The following is a 20,891-nucleotide window of genomic DNA, read 5'->3' as shown; positions in this document are numbered from 1 at the left end:
CCTCTTATGAATTGTCTTCAGTTGCACCCCTTTCCCGCGTCCTCTTCGAGCCAGTCCTAATGATTCTCCGACTGTTGAATTTGGAGCTAGAGGGGGGGCATTGCCCCTAGCGCCATCCCCCCTTCTAGTCGCAGCCCGCTGGGACCGCGGTGAAGCGGCTCTGGGCCGCCTGACTGCCATCCCTCTTCGTCGCGTCACCCTACAAGGGTGAGAGTTCTTCCCTCTTTCTCTCCCTGCCCCCTCCTTTACGAGCATAACCTCCTCGCAGAAGAAGCGGGCAGCCTCGTAAAAAAAAAATTTTTTTTTTTTTCACGTGGAGGAAATCTTCATAGACACCTTCTCGCCACCCTGTGCGTGGGGCGGGGGACACAGGGCGGCAGCAGAAGGTAGTGCCGGATTCTTACCGGCTAAGACCTCCATTACGTTCAGTATAGTAGATGCGTTATAGTTATATTACATATCCATACATATATTCATATAAATATACGTATTATATATGTATTACACTAAAATAATAATATCATATATAATAATAATATAAAAATATATATAATAATATAATATTATATAATAATAATAATAATATCAATGATAACATTCTATCTTCTACATATATCCTCAATGATATCTGATGATATGATCTATGAACAAAATGACGTTTACATGATGTAATCCAATTTACATTACAAATACAAAGAGTTCATGTAATAACCAGTTATACTCATGCCGTCATAACGTTATGATATTAACTTAAATAATTTATGGTTAATAATTTATATATTTTTTATCTCGTTGTTTGGTACTTTAAATTAATTTTTTAATCATAATTTCGATACATGCGTATGTGTTCGTTTAACATGTTTAACGCGGAGTTGATTTCGGTTGATTTTTTATTCATGCGGATCACATTTTAAGTTAAAAATTCTTTGATTAAATACTATATATTTAAATTACATTAAAATATGTAATGAAATATATAATTAATATGTAATATGTAATATGTAATATGTAATATGTAATATGTAATATGTAATATGTAATATGTAATATGTAATATGTAATATATAATATATAATATATAATATATAATATATAATATATAATATATAATATATAATATATAACACATAATACATAATATATAATACATAATATATAATATATAATATATAATATATAATATATAATATATAATATATAATATATAATATATAATATATAATATATAATATATAATATATAATATATAATATATAATATAATATATTATATAATTATATAATTAATATATTAAATATATAATTAATGTTGTACTATCACCACAATACAGAAGTATATGTACTGCATATTGAGGGTGGTTTTGTTTATCTGTCATACGATGATCATCGGTAACTGACGCGAATAGAAAATCTTTCAACACCACTTTGAAAATGTTTGAAAATGCGTATTACCCTTAGAGTGCTGAATACTCGCGGCCTATGCGCGCGGCCAGCGCTGTCGATCGCTGTGGACGGAGTATTTTTTCGCTAGACTGAACTCTGTTGATTGACTATTCAAAGCGCAAATCGTAATAAGTTATAGTAATTCTTTTGCGCGAGATTAAATGATTCAAGAGCGTTATTTTTTTAGTATTAATTATTTATTATAAACATTGAAATTTACAATAAACTAGAATTGGATAATAAACTAGAAAACAATAAACTAGAAGACTAAATTTAGTAAATATAACACAAGTTAATAATTCAGTTGTGTGTGAAAAATTTCAAAACAATTATCGATACACAATCCGACATCGCATTTTCTGCATTCTCTTATTTTTCTCACAAACAACACATTTTCTTCTTGATAATTAGATGCGACTGTCCGTGAAACAGGTAGACAACTGTTATAACGAGGCATTATTGGCATTTGTTTACCGTTACTAAGGAATGCATTTATATTTATCTCACACAAACGTAATAGTATTACTTCCGCGTAGGTGTTCGGAAAAATTGACAAACGCATACATGCGTCCTTAGTCCATGCCGGGCACTTACAGAAAACGCATACATGTGTCCTTAGTCCACACCAATGTCTTTCGCCAGACGCATATATGCGTCCATAGCACTCTAAGGGTTAAAATGACGAAAAATGCAAAATAAACCTTATAAATATAAAGAATAATTATCTCTTAACCTACGACTTTTTAATGTTTTATGAGATATAAGTATTAGAAATTTGAATAACGTATAATGACATTTAAAATGTGAAATTTATAGTACCTATTATATTTGACATTATTCACTGTTAAAAGACTAAAATTCATCTTGTCACTATATATTTATCTTTCTTGCATACTTTCTAGCGTTGTAGAAATTTCATTATAAACTTGACTGTGTCATTTAGCGACGATATCGACATTTACAAATCCTGTGAAAGTAAATAGATGTAATATGTCCTACGATTTCTCCAACGAAGATCGGACACACAGGGAAATATTTTATATTATGTATTCGAAAATAGCTTAACGCAACAGAAATCATATTGTACATTTGTCGTAGCGTAAACAGTTTGCGCGCAAAACACAGAATACTAATTTGCCGAATCTCTCCTAAATTCTATTTTTTCATTCAACATCATTTGAAGGCTATGATGTTGTAGATTGTTGAATTTATCTTGATGTGCGCTACGTATGATAAAAAGTAGATGATCGATATTCCTCTTTTTGTCCATGAACCCTTTAAATGAAACATGTTGATGATCTTAAAAATTTGGAAAAAATAGCTTTGAGAGAAAGAAATCACGAATTACAATATTAGTCGTTCTGAATCAAACAACTGTACCATGGGACAATATTATGATAAACACAAATTTGGTGCAGATAAAGGTGCCTCGGAGATCTCTAAGTGATGATTGCTCTTTCAAATGAAACTAACTATATTTATTAATCTATAATATGTTGATCTTTGAAAATTATCTTTGTTAAACATTTTTCAAATTGCTCCTTATTTCTTGCATTAGACTTCCACCTTCTTGAAAATTACATATCTAATCTGTTGGCAGCCGTCCTTAATGCGTGCCTTTATATTCCCTCTGAATAAGGAGAAGTGAAATTTCATTTTCACAAAGGTTTCTAACATCTTAGATTTTTCCTTGTGAGGCTTTATACAAGAAAAAGTTTATCGAGAAGAACCTACTACTCCTGGCAATATGAATGGTCGCATACATCGTTCTTGAGATGTGCAACTTTTAAAAGGATATCATTTAAGGATAGAATAAATCACTGTCTTAATGCCCAAGACTGTCCTTTCGAATGCTGGAGGACAATTTAAAAAATATTTAATGAAGGTAAGTTTTGAATGGCAATGAATGGTCTTGCATGACTTACAATGACCAACGTATTATAGATTAATGAATTTGTCTCAGAATGAGCTATATAATTGGTTAAATTAAAGCATATAGTTCCATTTGAAGAAACAGAGGTCACCTAGAGATTTCGGAGGCACCCCCATCTACACTTGTCTTTATCATAAGATGTTCCCCTTGAAACAGAACAAATTTTACGTGAAACATTTTTTTCAATAACGAATAGTTTGAGATAATTACGTGAATGAATAAAAATGAGATACGCTGTATGCAGAGTATATATAAAAGTCGAGGATAAGCTCTAGGAGCATCTAGTACTCATCACACCAAACAAAAAGATCTTAATCTTAAATAATCTTAATAAACATTTAAAATCTTAATAAACACGTCATAAAAACCATTAGTTTCAGAACATGAACATAGGAATATAGAGACCAGCAATAATTGAGGGGTTGAAGTCCTTTCCGGGAATGGGAGTATATGGCTTTTTATTGCGCTGGCGCAATCTTATTTTTATTGAGTAAGAGTGATTAGTAGTCGACTGGTAACTGGTTTACTTCCTCCCTTTGTCATATATCATTTTAAGTCAGTTTAAGAATGCGTCACTGAGTGTGCGACACATATTTAATAAACTAATTTTATTTAAAGGTCAATAGATATAATAAATAATAAAATCGATAAAAAATGTTGTTTTGAAAATTATTAATTATTATATATTACTAATACATCGTACTCACTTTATGCAATCGATATTAACAGATTTATTAAAAAATGTATTACCAGTATAGTTATGAATTTAGGTAATTAAATTAACATTTTATAATAAAATTTTTAATATTCATTATAAATTTGTGACCAACATTTACTTTTACGGTGATAAGTTATATATTGTTATAAAATTCGTTAGATAAAATCCTTAAATGTTTACTTGTGTTAGTTTAGTTATGTTAGTATATTAAAATAATATTGCAAAACTTACTTACAAAGCGAAGATTATAAAAACTTGTCATATATACAGATTTCAGTTTTTAACCACTCGTAATTGTAAACAAATTGATTTGAAACTTGAAGCCTGAATATCTTGAAATTTCGCGAATTAATCTCGAGCCAATGACCAATGCAGCTCCAAAATACTACGTTCCCACTCGCTGGAAATGATTTCACATCTCTCGTTTAAAGTACAGGTTTATGCTCGGTCCCTATATTTCTATATCTATAATTTCCATGTTTTTAGAGTTTTACGAGTTACCTAGTGTATATAAGTATAGTATATAGTAAACTGGTTACTTCGTTAAATGAGTTAATACAATTCGAATCGATATAATTCGAATGGAACTGCTGCCAAGAGATAAGAGGAATGCCGAAGATCTTTCAACGTGTTCATGCTGCTATGAGAGAACGAGCCAAAGTGTTGAAACGAACGAAGGACATATTGAATGTATACTGTAAAAGTAATGTCTTAGTGACAAAAGCATCTTGAAACAGCGAGTCTAATAGCTTTTAAACCCACGTATATTAAGATTCTTTTTCTTGTGTATGATGAGTACATGCTCGTAAATTTTGTCCCCAACTTTTATACACACACATACATATTTGTGTATTTGGTATTTATTTTATGACATACAAATATAATATATATAAATATACGCAAATGTCTAAAAACCACATGTATATTTATCTATCAGTTAATAACAATAATATAAGAGCAAGAATAAATGAAATATACTATTTTAAACTTTTGTCTTAATCGACTAATGATTTGATTAACTGGCTGTACTATTTACCATTAATAAACTTACTACAGAGCAAAATTGCTGTTTAAATATTCCCAAGATAGAAGATAAACTGCGCTGTCACTTTTTGTCGTCTTTCTAATCTACGTTGGCGTACATTGGATTAATGATGTCGTCAATGAAGCCAGAGTAAAGAATCAAGGCAGGTCAAGGTGGCACTTACCTTGGCAATACCTGACATAATACTACATAACCGCTGACCAAGATTAAACTTTGTACCATAATGAGGTTTCTTGCTACGTTGAAACCAACTCGTGCATGCTTTACGTATTCCCCTTTGCCCCTAACTTATCATACTTTTCGAGTATATACATATAATAGAATCTTGATTATTAAAATACATTTCGGTGGGATGATGAATTATCGGAATATCGAAATGGAAAATTTAGAGGTTGTCCCTTATAAAACGATAATAGGAAATGAAAGAAATTATTATACTTTTGTTCAATAGTTTTTGTTCCTAATAAATATCAATATTTATAAAAAGAAATAGAAATTCGTTATTTAATTATCTGAATAGCGATTAACGGAAAATTTAGGGATGGTCCCTTATAAGGATATAATTTCAATATAATCTTAAATCCCTTATAATCTTAAAAAGACAATATAAAATTGCGAGACAAGGAACAAGTTATTACATACTGGAAGAAGTTATTACATTTTTATTCAACAGTTATCATGCATTTTGAATATTAATATTTTTAAAATAAATTAAAATAAATATCTCTAATTGCCTGTTGCATGGAAACAAAATGTGTCGAACAGCGCATACTATAAGTAACTCGGGTAATATAGGTTCTACTAAACTTTCACTGGATAGAATGCGCGGATCGTAATAAGGATAGCAACTTTACATAATATTTGCTTCTTTTCTCATTATTTACAACCGCATTAAGCGTTCGCATAAGTTATTAGCGATGGAAAGGAATAAGAAGTTTCGATTACAAATTATTATATCATTTGGTAATCTATATCGATTAAAACAGAGCTGGACAAATTTGACTATCTAAATATCTTTCTATTTATGAAATTCGTATAGCTTGTTAAATGTTCTTGTTATAGTTTACTTACTTTTTGCTATCGTCGTTTGTGCGAACAGATTTGGCATCGTCTCCCGTGTCGTCCAATAAATCACTACTGTCGCTGAAACAGAAAGTAAAACGTTGATTGTAAAAATATCGTCTTAAACTTTTATCAGAAAAGCATATAGGTGTGTAAATTAATTTCATGGGCTTTTCAAGCCAAATTAGAATTTTGCTTATTAACTATTTAATATAAAATTCGTTTAATTAAATTACGTTAAATTTAATTGGCAAAGTAAATTTTATTACTCATCTGTTATAAAGCATGTAGTCGTAAAATGATAGATAGCTCTGCTTTAAAATCATTGCAAGATAAAAAATCTTTGAATCTAAATTATTGCCCAAGACAGATAAATGAAGACATTGAAATTAATTTATTAACTATTATCATAATTACATAGAGCAAATGGAAAATAAAATATAATAAAATATAGTATCCTGATGTATGTTTAATATTAGAGTATTAAACAATAATATAAGATTTATTGTTGCTTTTATACTAGATACATCATTATTTTAATTAATTAATGATCATAGGAAAAATGTACTGATTCGGTTTTTAGTTTTGTTTTCACTCTATGAGTGTGAAATAATATAGTAAAATAATAATTGATGAAGACCTACTCGAGTCCTGAGACGTCGAAACACCAGGAAACCAAGTATATACTGAATCAATTTCTTCGGCGTGTACACCTCAAAAGGGGCGTTACCCCTTTTGATGTAAAATTTCAGCAAGTTTAGTTTGTGTACAGCTTCGTCGTACAAACTTCAAGAGGCACGCATAATTTTCATACCTTCATTACGAAGAGTCTTTAATTCGTTTCTAAATACATTATTCTATCTCAAATTATATATTGCTTACACAATGGAATACATCTTTTGCTTGTAATATATAATTTAATTACACTTGGTCTACATCAAATGAAGTTAAACATGAATTTGGACAATTTCAAAATTGTGTAGGTATCTGAACTTAAATTCAAATATTCGTATACATAATTCGATCTAATTCAATAAGATTCAAGCAAAAGAATAATGTGCAAAGGCGTTAATGTAATTTTGTCAAGATATAGAAAATATATCAAAATAAAAGATATATACAAAAGCCCACTATTCAAAAACAAATTTTCGTAGTTTATACAAAGTAGCTTATTATAAATATTAGAGTGCAGATAGATATTTCTACATTTTTTAGTCATTTATAGATGCAAAAATGTAAAAAACACGCATAATATACGAATATATATAAAATACCCAAAATATGGTATTCGTTGTAATACGTTGTATTTAGCGACTGAAACAAATCTTTGCTTAGATTCCATTGCTGTAGGTTGTATTTGCAAAAATATGAATCTTTCTAAATATCCACAGTCTAGTTATTATACTGCTATAAATATTTGAATTCCTTCAAAGTCCACAATATTGTATTACCTAAATGAATGAAGAGAAAATAATGAAAAAATATTAAACTAATTCATAGAATCCGATATAAATCAAACAAATTGCGTTGAAAATAAATTGCAAATGACGAACGATGTTGCATGTGTAATGGTGTGTAATTTAATGAAATCTAATCTAATACAAGACAATTGCCTCAAATCCAAAACAAAATATATAACTTCCATGTAGAAGAAATGTTTAATACTATGGAAAGTATTGGAAAATCTAAAACACTACTGATCAAAAGGAAGCTTTGTTCTGATTTTGTCCAAGGTTTCGACTTCATGGTTCGTGAACTCTCTTAAACACGCGAAATTGGATAGATTCCGGTCAGAGGTAGCACAACCGTGCTGGTGACTAAAGGCAATTTCGACTAGCCATATCCCGGGAGACGCAAATCTTCGGTTCTGTTAATGATTAAGTTAACCCTTTGAGCGGGTAACCGACACCTTGATTGGTAATTACTTGGAGTTGCGTTCGTTTAACGGGAATGTCAAAGCGGAAGCAGGAGGGTGAAACAGGCCAGAAAGATGTTTGTAGATGGAAATATCACTCTTGAATACATTTAGGTGGCTTCATTTCAACGTATTCTCCATGGGTGGCAGGTTAATATGTGTAATAGTTCAATACGCTGTACGACTTCCACTTACGTCTATAGTCAAACTGGCTTTGTACGGAATAAAGTGGTTCTCTTATATTTGATTCTTTTGGGAGTCTTGCTTTGATCATATCAATTCGGTATAATGCTACCAAGGCTTGCTATTATGGCGGAAAAATCTTATTTTTGTTCCATATTTTCTGAATTCTTCTAGAATTTAAAAATTGTATATTTCTTTCCACGTCATAAAACAATATCTTTTATTTTAAAATCTGAAAGTTTAATATCTATGAACATGATTATGAAGTACTCTAGTGTAAGACATATTTTGTATGAGGTATTGTTCTATGTTATTTCACTTGATTTCATTAAAGTTTCAATTTCATAACAGTTCGTATGAGACTGATTTGATACGAACGATACAGACGAGGAAAACTAAATTTCGTGTATTTAATGTTTTATTTTGATTTATAGTAGATAGATAAAAACCTTATTATCAACTGTTAAATAATCAGAATATCTGCAATATTTTATTAATACTTGGTGGAACAGATGTTCTTAGAAAGCTCCTTATCCTGTAAAATTTTAAAGAGAAATTTCAAACTTTCTTATGTAATTTATCCAAAGAAATCGCTTCAAAGGAATTTACGTAAAATATTTTGTTGAGAAATGTTAAGTTGGTATGATCGCTAGTTCCTACAAGATAAGTATGTCTTAAGAGTCGACCACGTGTTAATTACCTAAATGTATCCGGTGTGTTTAGACGTTTTGTGCGAGATGGTGAAATATATAGAAAGTAAAATTCAATCTGTGTGAATCTATTAAATATCAACCCCAAACCTATATTTAATAACATATTTAATATGAGAAATATATATTGCTATGAATATTTGTAGCCTACTAGTAATCGTAAACATTCAGGGCAATAGCTCGATAAAGACGAACATGCAAAATATATGTCGGGTTATTGTTAGGATTTCGGGCGCGCGATAATTCTTCGTTAGAATTTGCCATCGTGATGTTCAACAAAGGTTGTATTTACATAGATAAATATTTCTTTACAAAGTTTAGTAAATAATTAGTTTAACGGTTAACTTGTATAACAAACAATAAGTATAACGAATGCTTTTGACAATATTCTTGGGTTCAATAACGAATCCACGGTCAACGGGAAACTCTTTGTACGTTTGAATATATTTGATTGCACGCTGACATATTTACTCAGACGCAGGGTTTCTTTCAGATTGACTCCAAGATGATTGACTCCAGAAAACTCTCCAAGGAGATTACAAAATAAAAGACAGATACAGCCACATTTGTCAAATACATATTGATCGGGAATATCAACAAATTCCCAAGCGCCGTAACTAGGCAGTCCCGTGTAAGCCAACATTGCTGCTGATCGAGATTCGATTGTTTATACAGCGTGTCCCTCAACATCGGTACCTCCTCTGTAAGACATTTCGTTCATCCCGTGACCGTGGCTACGTTCGGCGACCAGTTATGTCACCTCGAACCCAAGTATTGGGGATCTTCCTAAAGAAAGGCCTGATGTCCCTACATCTCCGACATATATATTAGAATCATTGCTTCATTCCAAGAAGATAATAATAAGTAGTGATTTATAGAACTTACATATTACTCCATACAATGTTGGTGTATAATTACGGTAGAAATCCAAATTAGTGAATAAGTAAAAACTAATGCTGTTATACAATAATGCAAAAGCTTGTGTAATGAAAATGAGGTAATTATTGAGGATAAGGGCAAGCTTACCGACCTAAACGTTTTTGAAATATGTTGACGAAGTCTTCAAGGCTTCACTTATCCCACCAGCAACACTTGTTCTCGAAAAATTTTCCAGGAATAACAATTGCTCACGAAAGTATTGAAAATAGAGTAGAGAAAGAAAGAAATAATGAATACAACAGAACTCTTGAAGCTATTGCAATCACAAGAAGCACTTTTGGTATGCAAACGAAAAAAAAACCAACTTTGAAGTAAGAAATGAATTATACATATTGAAAAATAATAAAATTAATAGATTATCAGATAAATTCTACGAAAAATCAAGAAGAAAATCATCACATATAATTCTTTAAACGTTCTTTAAATTAATTATTAGAATTAGGTAGGATTAGTAGAATTTCAAGTTCGTGTTATAAGTTTAGTACAAAGCATTATAAAAAAGGCACAAATGAACGCCAAGGTAATGTATCACTATTATTAATTGTCAGTACAAAGACTGAATCTGTCGAAAATCAGGATTCCAATTATTCAACTATAGGTATACTTTGACTACCTGATTAATTATTGTATACACGTCATGATTGTAATTTAAAAATTAGTGTTAATGTTACTTTAAAACTCAGAGTTCTACAGTATCCTAACTGTTAAATATTCGGTTAGAATAACAGTTTTTAGAGGGTTTTGAGCTTGCCGAAAATAAGCGTCGTTTTTCACGGAGATAAAGCGTAAAACATTTCGATGAACCTGTTGATATGTGACGTTCTCGTGGATTTTGACGACACCTTTTTTAAAAGTTGGTGCTCTGAACCTGCTGTATGGCTTACTCTGTACGCATTTGAATCATGAGTATCGGATTAAGTGTGGATTGTTTTTTATTTTCTAACCGCCGTACTATGAGGCGGCCGGTTAGGCTGCGATCATACAGAGCACGGTAAACGGTAAGCTGTAAGCGGTAAAATTGGCATTTGGAGTATTGACACTGGCTGTGCCATTACTTGTTTTGCCGCTTACGGATTTTTGCAATTAAAACCTTTGTCGGCCAAATGTTCATAAGGCCGAATTTTCAAAACCGTTCATCTCCGGGAAAAATGACTCGATTTTCGGCTTTAGCTACCTATATGAAAAGGCACGTTTAGACACCATACTTTAGAGATACTATATTTTATCCAAAACTAGCATTAATTACAAAATTTAACGAAAATGAGTTATTTACCTTAAGTATACCATTAATTTTTTCGGGACTAATACTTCTCTTATAGTTACGTTCTCTATTGTTAAATTTTTGTTTATTCTTTTTAACAAATCGTCGAAAATAGATAAGAATGTGATTGAGATCCAATCTATCTTTAACAATAGGAGACCTATCTTTTACAATAGGATGTACTAAATATCTTCTATTAATCCTTTTTTATGACGATGACAATACTAAAGTATAACAAAAAACATATTCGCGTCGATTTTGTCATATTGCAAATAGTAATAGACAAACAAACAAAGGAAGTAAGGATACGCGAGAGAGTTGGATTTTCGATGAAGATACGGAATTACACGAACGCTGCTTTCGGCCGTTTTACCGATTCGGCAAAAATACCGATCAGTCAAGAAATTGCACCGTCTGAGCTCGAATATCTTTTATATCGTAACATACTTTGTGCTATATAACATTGTTATATAGTCATATTGCATAACTTTCTCTTCCTTTATTATTGACCTAACTTTAACTTCCCCCATTCCCGTAGTTCAGATTATGAAGCAATATGGAAATTTTTATTTCTATCGATAAAAAAATAATACGCTTGAAAAGTTCGTTTTAAAATATCATTTTCCTATTTTTATTGGAAATTATTGGAATTTTTCTCCCGTATGGCATATAAAATCTTATTATACTTATTGTCAGATCAACCAATTATGTGTATAATGATGTAAATTTAAAACATATTTTATATATATTACATGCCTTTACCTTGAATAATCAAGTAATACTAAGTGCATTTTCTGTAATAAAGTAGTGAAAACAATCGAAGAATAAATGAAAAACCATGAATAAATACCAGGTATGTAAATATGAAACCAGAATTTTTGTATAGAAAATACACGTTTATTGTATGAAAATGATTAAAAATATTTTATTCGAAGTATTGCCCATCGCTAGCTATACATTTTTCCCACCTGTCTGGCAATTGGTGGATGCCACTCTCTTGAGGCAAACCAGTCATCGAGCCATTTTCGTACATTTTCGTAAGAAGTGAAGTGCTGGTCAGAGAGTGCGTGTCCCATCGATGCAAATAAATAGTAATCGGACGGAGCCAAGTCTGGTGAGTAAGCTGCGTACGAAAGTATTTCCCAACTGAACGCTTCGATCGTTTCCTTCACCGGTTTTGCTGTATGTGATGGTGCATTATCATGAAGCAAAATTACTTTGTGTTGCCTTTTTTTATATTCTAGTCGTTTTTCACGCAAAGCTTGATTCAAATCGATCATTTGTTGTCGGTAGCGCTCAGTATTAACGGTTTCGCCAGGTTTTAACAGCTCATAATAGATCACACCCTTCTGATCCACGTTCTTCGTTCCTCACGTCAAAATTGCCACTTCTGAATTTTTTAAACTACTCAAAGCACTGTGATTTACCAAGAATATACTCACCGTAAGCTTCGACAAGCATTCGATGCGATTCTGCAGCAGTTTTCTTCAAATGATAACAGAAAATCAATGTTGTCCGCAAATCGTAGTTTCCAGGCACAAAATTCGATATGTTCAACGGTATTACAAACTATGCTGTTGTATGAAACTTGTATTGTTCTGAGTCGAAAATGTTTGTGAGATGTCAACAAAGACTTTTGGCATCAATGACGCGGTTTAGTGATAACTACATTATTAGCTAGGGCCATCTATAGGCAAATTCCGGTTTCATATTTACAAACCTGATAGTTCTGTCTTATTTCGAAATTCAATACTAAACAAAGCGTTTTGTCGTCATGTTGAACTCTTAAAGAACAACACTAATCAAGTTTCAAATCTATCAACTCATTTCTTTCTTTAATTATTTCATACCAAACACCTTTTTAACTATCAGGGCACCAAAACGTTCTTTCACAATTGAATTATCATGTGTATTGTTAGCAAAATTCTATAAGGTAAAAATTACAAATTACTAATATTAACAATTATCTTTACGTAACATTAACAATGGTAATTTTACAAGTAAATTTCATAAATTGCAAATTATCTGATTTTTTATTTGTAGAAAAGTTATAAAATTGTAAAAAAGAAATTTATAATCTGTAACTTATAATTTGTCAATTTATTAATTATTAGTTGCGAAATTATTATTGTGAATGTCAAAATCAGGAAATCAATTAAAGTAAACTCATCATATTTTCCCCACGTATTTCCCCTCATATTCAAATAGGTACTAAACACCTACCACTAAAATACATTAAAATGTATAAATTATAAATTTGCCTTTGTTATAGAATAAACAAAAAGTGATACCTGTATATGCCTATGAAAATTGGAGCGTTAACCTGTTAATCAGGAAAGACGAGTTAACTTGTCACTTAGATTTTTAATCTTTACGATACAATAATTTCCTTATTTATAGATCTTCTATTTTTTTAGTAATTTTGATCCTTTTCTATTATCTAAAATTTTTGTTTCTAACTCAAATAGCCACCTGTTAGGCAATGTTAGCCTACTCAGTATCAGTTCCCTTTAAAAGTCAATATGTAATTACATCATGCTTATATTTCAAAGAACTCATCAAAATTAACCTGTCTTTATTCGCTTTTAATCCTAAAATTATAGAAGTTTCTGGTTAGGAAATTACTCGGCTAACAGGTTAATCCATCACAATAGACACACTATACTACAGATATTTATGTATATTGATGTTTTTGTGGACATAACTGAAGAAATGGAACTCAAGCAAAGTTTTGTTTCACCTACTAAATATTACAACGAGTATTTTATTTTCGATATTTTATGTATTTCTGCAGATTATATGGATTCGGATTAAATGGACTAAAACTTATTATGGATTATATGGATTTGGATTAAAAATATTATATGGACGGATATGCTATGGATTATAGGGATTATATGGCTGTAATTTTGCATCTTTAAATTCTCCATTTCACAAATGCATAAAAATTCGCCAAATCCAGTCTAATAAAAATGAACGAAATCGATTAACTTACTGGCAAGAGAGCTTCCGCTTTCTGGAAACCGCGACGAATTCATCGGAAGTATCGGTGGTGTTTGGTCCATGGCTAGGAGTGGTGGATGCGCTGCGTTGATGATGATGCTGATGATGGTGGTGGTGACGGTGGTAGTGATGGCCGGGGGCGGGTGCCTGGTCGGGGACCATCGTCGAGGGTGTCTCCATGTGCTGGGGCGGTTCAGCCCCCGTTACGATCTGCGGGGTGGTGTCGTTGGAGGTGGTGGTGGTAGTGGTGATGGTAATGGTGGTAACGCCAGTGGTGCTGGGGGTGGCGGTAGTTGTGTTGTTGCTGTTGCTGGCGGGGGTTGGAGTCAGGCTGAGACCTTCGCCACCCCCCGCCGAGGCGGTGGTTACTTCTCCCACCCCCGATCCCGTACCTATGTCGCCGAAGTAAACCGTGGAACACGAACTTCTGCAAAAATGATAAATCTCAGATTCATTTTATATTCTTTGGTAACATATCGTTAGTTTTATTTACGTGGAACATATTCATCCAACGCTGAATGAAATGAGCGTGGAAGAAACTGACAGCGATAAAAGCTTGGATTTTTGTTTTAATTACAAGTTTAACGTTACATGCACCTTCCAAGCGCATTTGGTGACTACGGTGAGAATAATCAGCAGAACACACCGTATCCATAATCAGTAGTAAAATCCAATATCATTTAAGAAAGTAAGAACCTTTTCTTTGCAGTATGTTTACTAAATTTGGTAAGTCATATTTTGTGTTCTTTGCGCTTAATACGTTATAAAGTTCATTTTGATCTCATTTCATCTCAATAAATTAAGTGGCTCCTCGTTTACATTCACCATACATAATATTTGTTTGATATACATCTCTTCTCAAGGTTACGCACACATAAGGATCTACTAACGTAAATGTAATGTGTAAAAGCCGAGCCACTTTGTAAGTATAAGCCTAAGTATTCTCTCTTCGTATTTCCGGTTTTTGTTTTAATTAGATTGTGAATGCTTATTTAAATTTATATTTTTATAGACGTAAGTAAAGTAAAATAAAAAATAAAAGTAAAACAAATAATAAAAGAATAGAAAATTCATACATCTATTATATATTATAATGCATAATATTTTAAATATTTTATGTAGTTGTTTATATTATATACATTCTATGTATCTTTATATTGAAATTTTTGATTACTGAATATATGTTTACGCATACGCATAGTGAAAATCTAATAAACAGACAACAGTTTCTTTTCGTCCAGTGGGGCAGCCAGCTACGCTCGTTGAGGTCCCGAACTGAAGACAACGCGTAGCGAGTTCTCGAATCCTCGCCTTGGTGAATGTATTTGCAGAGGTGTGAAGGCTACTTCCAGGGCTGACGATTACTCGCAGCTGGTCTTACTATACTACTGATCATAGTGGAGGTTTTAGCCGGTAAGAATCCGGTACTACATTCTGCTGCCGCCCTGTGTCCCCCGTCCCACGCACAGGGTGGCGAGAAGGTGTCTATGAAGATTTCCTCCACGTAAAAAAAAAGTTTTCGTCCAAAATACACAGCTAAAAGCTTACATTCTGTATGAGACTAGTTGATATACAGGTATTGGATAATACGAAACATCGCATCGTTTCAAAAATATTTTCAAAATAGCGAAAAGTGTTATGAGTCACTGCAATTATACTTTTGCACCTAAATAATTCTTTTAAGGATTCATATTTACATTTTAAATTATAAATATGATAGGATGGTTCCCTGTTTACTCCGATGATAATGGAAAGTACATTGCATATGAATATTGCAGATAAAGATTGTATGTTCATTTCTAGAAATTCCACTGCAGTCGATGATCTGTGACCCTTTATTATGTTTCTTTTAATTCTTCGACCCTAAAACTTGAACTACAATAGACGCAAGATGCAATATAAGATATAGACTACGTTTCAGCGAGTATGTTAAAATGTGCTCGATGTTGGTACTTTTCTACCTATTTCCATATGTTTATATTTTTCAATTAACAAAGCATAGAAGCTTTATTAATTAAGGTTGAGATGATTTGTATTAAGTTTTGGAAAAGAGTTCGATGTTTAAAGCTATTTGTTTCTGCGCAAAGTAAAGATAAATAATAACAAATGAATTTATAGAGAATGACATTAAGTATACTTATAGATAAGTATGCTAATATATACTTTGTACAGAATGATTTAAAATGAAAGGCATTTTACAACTGAAAAATACAGAAACTTAAAATCTTCCGCACAGTTGTGAGATTTAATTTAGGCTGCGTTTAATATTTTATGCAGTCACCTTTAGTTTCAGGCATAGTATATATCCTAATTGGCATACTCTTCACCAATGTTTGTCCAAATATTTCTTCAGTTTGGTTGCGCTCTTCCCAACATTGATTCAAATTTGAAGCACGGTTGTTAAAATCAGTTGTGGACTTTTTCAAGAAATCTTACAGATGTTCCAAGGAGTTTAAATTGAGAGATTGGAAAGATCATGTAAGATGATAGTATTTCAAACTCCAAATCATAATATTGTCCTATTCGAATTTGACAGTGGGTTTAACATATCTCCATTGCAATTATACCCGTTCTCTATCGTTTTGCTGGTCCTTTTAAGTCCGCATTTCTCAATACGTGTCGAATTGTTTTTACATTCGCATCTATTTCGTCAAAGTTTGAAAAATCATTTTGTATCAGCTTCGAATAGCTCGCAAAGTATTGCGCCTCGCAGTGTTGAATAATTTCTTTCTTAGACTTTTAGATTTCTTTAGTTTTGATATTTTATCAACAAAACGATAGAATTTTACTGTGAATATATAGCAGGATAGTCTTTCCTTAAGAGATTCGATGATCCTTTTTTCGAATTTTATGAGACTGCTTTCATTCTATACTATGAAAGTTTATTTAAAGTTTATTTATACGTTAAATTTCTTTATCTGCAGAATATAAATTTGTGTTATTGAAAAATTATAACGAAAATACAAAATAATGATCAATCAGTTTTTGTTCAAATATAGTGATTAAACGAGCGTTGCTCTCATTAGTGAATAAATCGGGAAAATCATTTCCTGGCTATCGAGATCGCCAACCAAGTATTACGCCATCGAATTTTTAATCGTGGGAAAATTTAACAGAGAGAAATGACGCAATAAGAATTAACGCAAGAATCTCGTAATGCATTCACTGAAATTAGAAGAAGTGAAGTTGAATACTTTAAAATGAAATTAATATAAATATCGCCACTCTGTGTCTATCGTAGTTTATTTTTTTTCTTACTTTAATATGTGAAACAAACTATAACATTCTAATTAATACGTATTACAAGGTAAAACGTTTTTGTAAAACAATCCTAGAAGAATAGAAGAAGGAGAGTAACATTTCTAATTTCTGTTCCATCATATGACAAAATAATTGTGTATATTTATGACTAAGAAGATTTGTTATCTCTTACAAGATAGCTGATTTTTTCTTGAATAGTTATCATAATATAATAGAAAAAGGTAACTAACAGTGTTTTGAATATTTTCATAATCAATCAGATACGAATGACCAGTCCAGTATAGTGGAGAAGGAATCCAGGCATCGAGTATTTGAATCGTTTGATTAATGCAGCTTTTGCATCGATAAGCGGTAATGCAAACTGGTTTTTCGTTTCTTGCATACGATTTTTTTATGTTAAGTCTGGATCGGTTGACAACGGTATACAAGTTCTGTCGTTCAAAATAAATGATCGTTTACCTAAGCAAAATTACGATAACGCTACTGTAGAAGCTATGATGAAACATGCCCCTTTATACAGATAATTTATATTGATTTATGTCTTTTTATATTATTTACTGATGTTTACATTTTATTTGTTTATTAGGTTTATCTTTCAAGCGTGTTTTCTGTAGCTGCCTTAAATTATGTACACATGTTTAAGTTGTGTTGATAATTATCAGTAACTATGTTAATAATGACTTATATAACTATATTGTATACCAATAATTGAACAGAGTAGGTGAGAAATTGAATTATCAATATATTTCAAGTATTTCTAACGCTAATAAGTAATGCTATTATTCCGATAGCAATATGTGCTAGCATTCTAATAGCAATAATGTCATAATTTATTGAAATTTAATCGAAATACAAAAAAGCATCGTAGCCATAGAATTGTTAATAACGTTTCGTGATTCATACAGTTTTAATGCAGTTATTGTATAATTTCTGGCCTTAATATTGGACAATTGTAACAGTATCAGAGAAAGAAAAAATAATGCTGACAGTAATTATTCTTAATAACCTTTCAATAAATTATCTCATCAAACATATAAATGATTTTTGCTTATCATGTACGAATTTCAATAGATATATCAGTCAAACGTATACAAATTAAAAATTCGACGTATTGTGATTAAATAATCAATTTTTCTATATTTAAAATATCTATGCCATGCAAGTATAGAAGCATAAGTACAACGTATTAAAATCTGTTGAAAGTATTAAAAATATTTCAAAAGTTTGTAAATTATTAAACTGAATTAGATCAATACGTTTAATACGTTGATCAAAATCTCACAATAACAATATAAAATATAAAAAATTAATATATTACAAGTACATTATAATAATTAACGTTCTGAATATAAAAAATAAAGCAAAGTTCGCAAATCATTAATTTTCTTATTTAGATCAATGCATCCGATAGTATTAACTGAAATTTGTTGGAGAAATCAATCATTATTACCAGCAAATCGTGGCAACCGAGTCTTAGAGTCTTTCAGAACAGTGAAAGAATTTAGCGTACCAATCTTGTTAGCAATTACCGATCTGGCTGCAGATCACTTATATCTATTCCTAGGTTGGCATATTTTTTTATCAACAATATCGACGTATTTCCTTATACTGTTTCATTCATGCTTCACTGGACACCAATCTTTTCTCCACGGACATAATCTCAAAGTTTCTCAATACACGTTTAGGTGGCGAATCACGTACATGTAAGACGAAAATATGTGGGAACAGTTTTTTCGAATATTACTGTTAACATGAAATTTATGTTTTGCGGCGAGTCGAATAATTACGGTGCAATTGAATTACTTAAGATGTCATGACGTTGTGAAATTGCTACGTTGGTATGTCTGTCTAACATGCAACGTGATAAGCGTATATTATATAATTTACTCGATACTTTAAAATTAGTGCAACTAATTATTGGCGAAGTTTATGATACTATCTTTGAGGGATATTTAACAATAATGACGGTTGCAATAATAAAAAGAGTATTAAAATGTTGTCTATTTTGTCGATAGTAGCAGGAATATTAAAATTTAACATTTTCGACATGCTGTATGCTGTATGTTGATTATTGCTTCATTTCTTTATATATTTTTACATACATTTATTGATTATTTCTCTTTAGTCACAAGAAAAGAGGGACAAATCCAATAATCATTATTTTTTGATCTTTCATTTTTCATATTTGTTCAGTTTTTTTAATTCTAAACGTAAATGGTGGGGGAAAAATGAAAAATAATTTTGTTAATTAAGATAGTAATCACTATAAGCGTTGGAGTAATATATTTTAGTGTTTAGAGTTGCCGTGAATTATAATTTATGAATAATTAAAGCTATTAAGCGTTGAAGCTTGTTTGTTCATATCGAATACCTTCGCTTATGATACTTCACCTCTTTAATTAATTTATTCTTTTTTTTTTAAACCTGCTATATTCTTTGGGCCATTTTTGACCAAATTGCGTTCTTTAGTGTTAAAAAATTTATTAAATTTAAGGACAATATGAAAGAGTATATGTGTGTGTGTGTGTGATTTCTTGGTGCAATTTTATGCAGAGGTCTTTTTTGAAGTACCAAAAATGTTCTCGTTTATTGAAACGCGAACAGGATTTTTAATTTTCTGACTATAAGTAATTTACTTCCTTTATCGCGATGTGAAACAATAAAATTGGAATGAAAATATGACGCAGAAATATAATCATTTTAAATACTAATAAAGTTGAAATCCAAACTATTTTTTTTAAATATTTCTACAACAATATTAGAATGATATTACGTTATTATTAGCTACCTTTTTAATTAAATTTTTAATTTACAAGCTTCAAGAACAAGTTGGTGACAATTCTTTCCGACGTAGTCGAGAAAAAAGACGTGACGAAGGTCGGCCACGTATCTACGTCGGCAGTGTAAGAGTAGTTCCGTATATTATGATGTAACCTACACGATTAGCGTAATTCTATTTATTCATAGATACGTCAGTGCACGCGACGTTCCTGGTATCACACTATCCGTTTTTGCACGACGGCAAAAGTTGCACGCGATATTTCCTCAAGTTCTATGTCCGCGCACCAAACATTTTCTCACTTAAGAGGCAAGGCATTAAATTTCCTTGAAATAAAAATTGATAATATGTAGATGAAAAATTTCCAAATTAATAATTATTGTATTATTGATAACGAACTTATATTTTAACGTCTTTTTATTAGTTTAGTTGATAAATGGATATATCCGGCTTGCGCAATTTAAATATGCCAAGACATTTATGCAATTGGACATTAATTCCATGTAGTTATTATTAGACTGCGGATGAATATAAATTTATGATAAATTTAAATATACAAAAATGTACAAAATACGTGTAACATGTAAGAACATACGAGCATCCAAAATATGTAAAACATTTGCTACGATATTTGTGGGTA

At 31.3% G+C, this 20,891-nt stretch overlaps 1 protein-coding gene and 1 long non-coding RNA gene across 18 annotated transcripts in view; one reads left to right on the top strand and one right to left on the bottom strand.

Annotated features, from left to right (window-relative positions):
- Window positions 1–20,891, top strand: part of LOC126918090 (uncharacterized) — a 702,612-nt gene that overhangs the window by 383,359 nt on the left and 298,362 nt on the right. For 4 of the 7 annotated variants that reach the window (XR_007711218.1, XR_007711219.1, XR_007711213.1 and 1 more), the window contains one exon: window positions 12,502–12,735. The exons of the other annotated variants lie outside the window; for them this stretch is intronic. This is a non-coding gene — a long non-coding RNA (uncharacterized LOC126918090). The remainder of the gene's footprint in view (window positions 1–12,501; window positions 12,736–20,891) is intronic. 7 annotated transcript variants of the gene reach the window in all.
- LOC126917565 (protein cycle) overlaps window positions 1–20,891 on the bottom strand; it is a 366,148-nt gene that overhangs the window by 47,459 nt on the left and 297,798 nt on the right. For all 11 annotated transcript variants that reach the window (XM_050724557.1, XM_050724635.1, XM_050724626.1 and 8 more), the window contains 2 exons: window positions 14,204–14,638; window positions 6,210–6,281 (listed from right to left, as the gene is read on the bottom strand). In XM_050724557.1, the coding sequence (XP_050580514.1) occupies window positions 6,210–6,281; window positions 14,204–14,638 (507 nt within the window). The remainder of the gene's footprint in view (window positions 1–6,209; window positions 6,282–14,203; window positions 14,639–20,891) is intronic.

Source organism: Bombus affinis, chromosome 1 (genome assembly GCF_024516045.1).
Source record: "Bombus affinis isolate iyBomAffi1 chromosome 1, iyBomAffi1.2, whole genome shotgun sequence".
Lineage (NCBI taxonomy): Eukaryota > Metazoa > Arthropoda > Insecta > Hymenoptera > Apidae > Bombus > Bombus affinis.
This window is presented reverse-complemented; position numbering and strand designations above follow the sequence as displayed.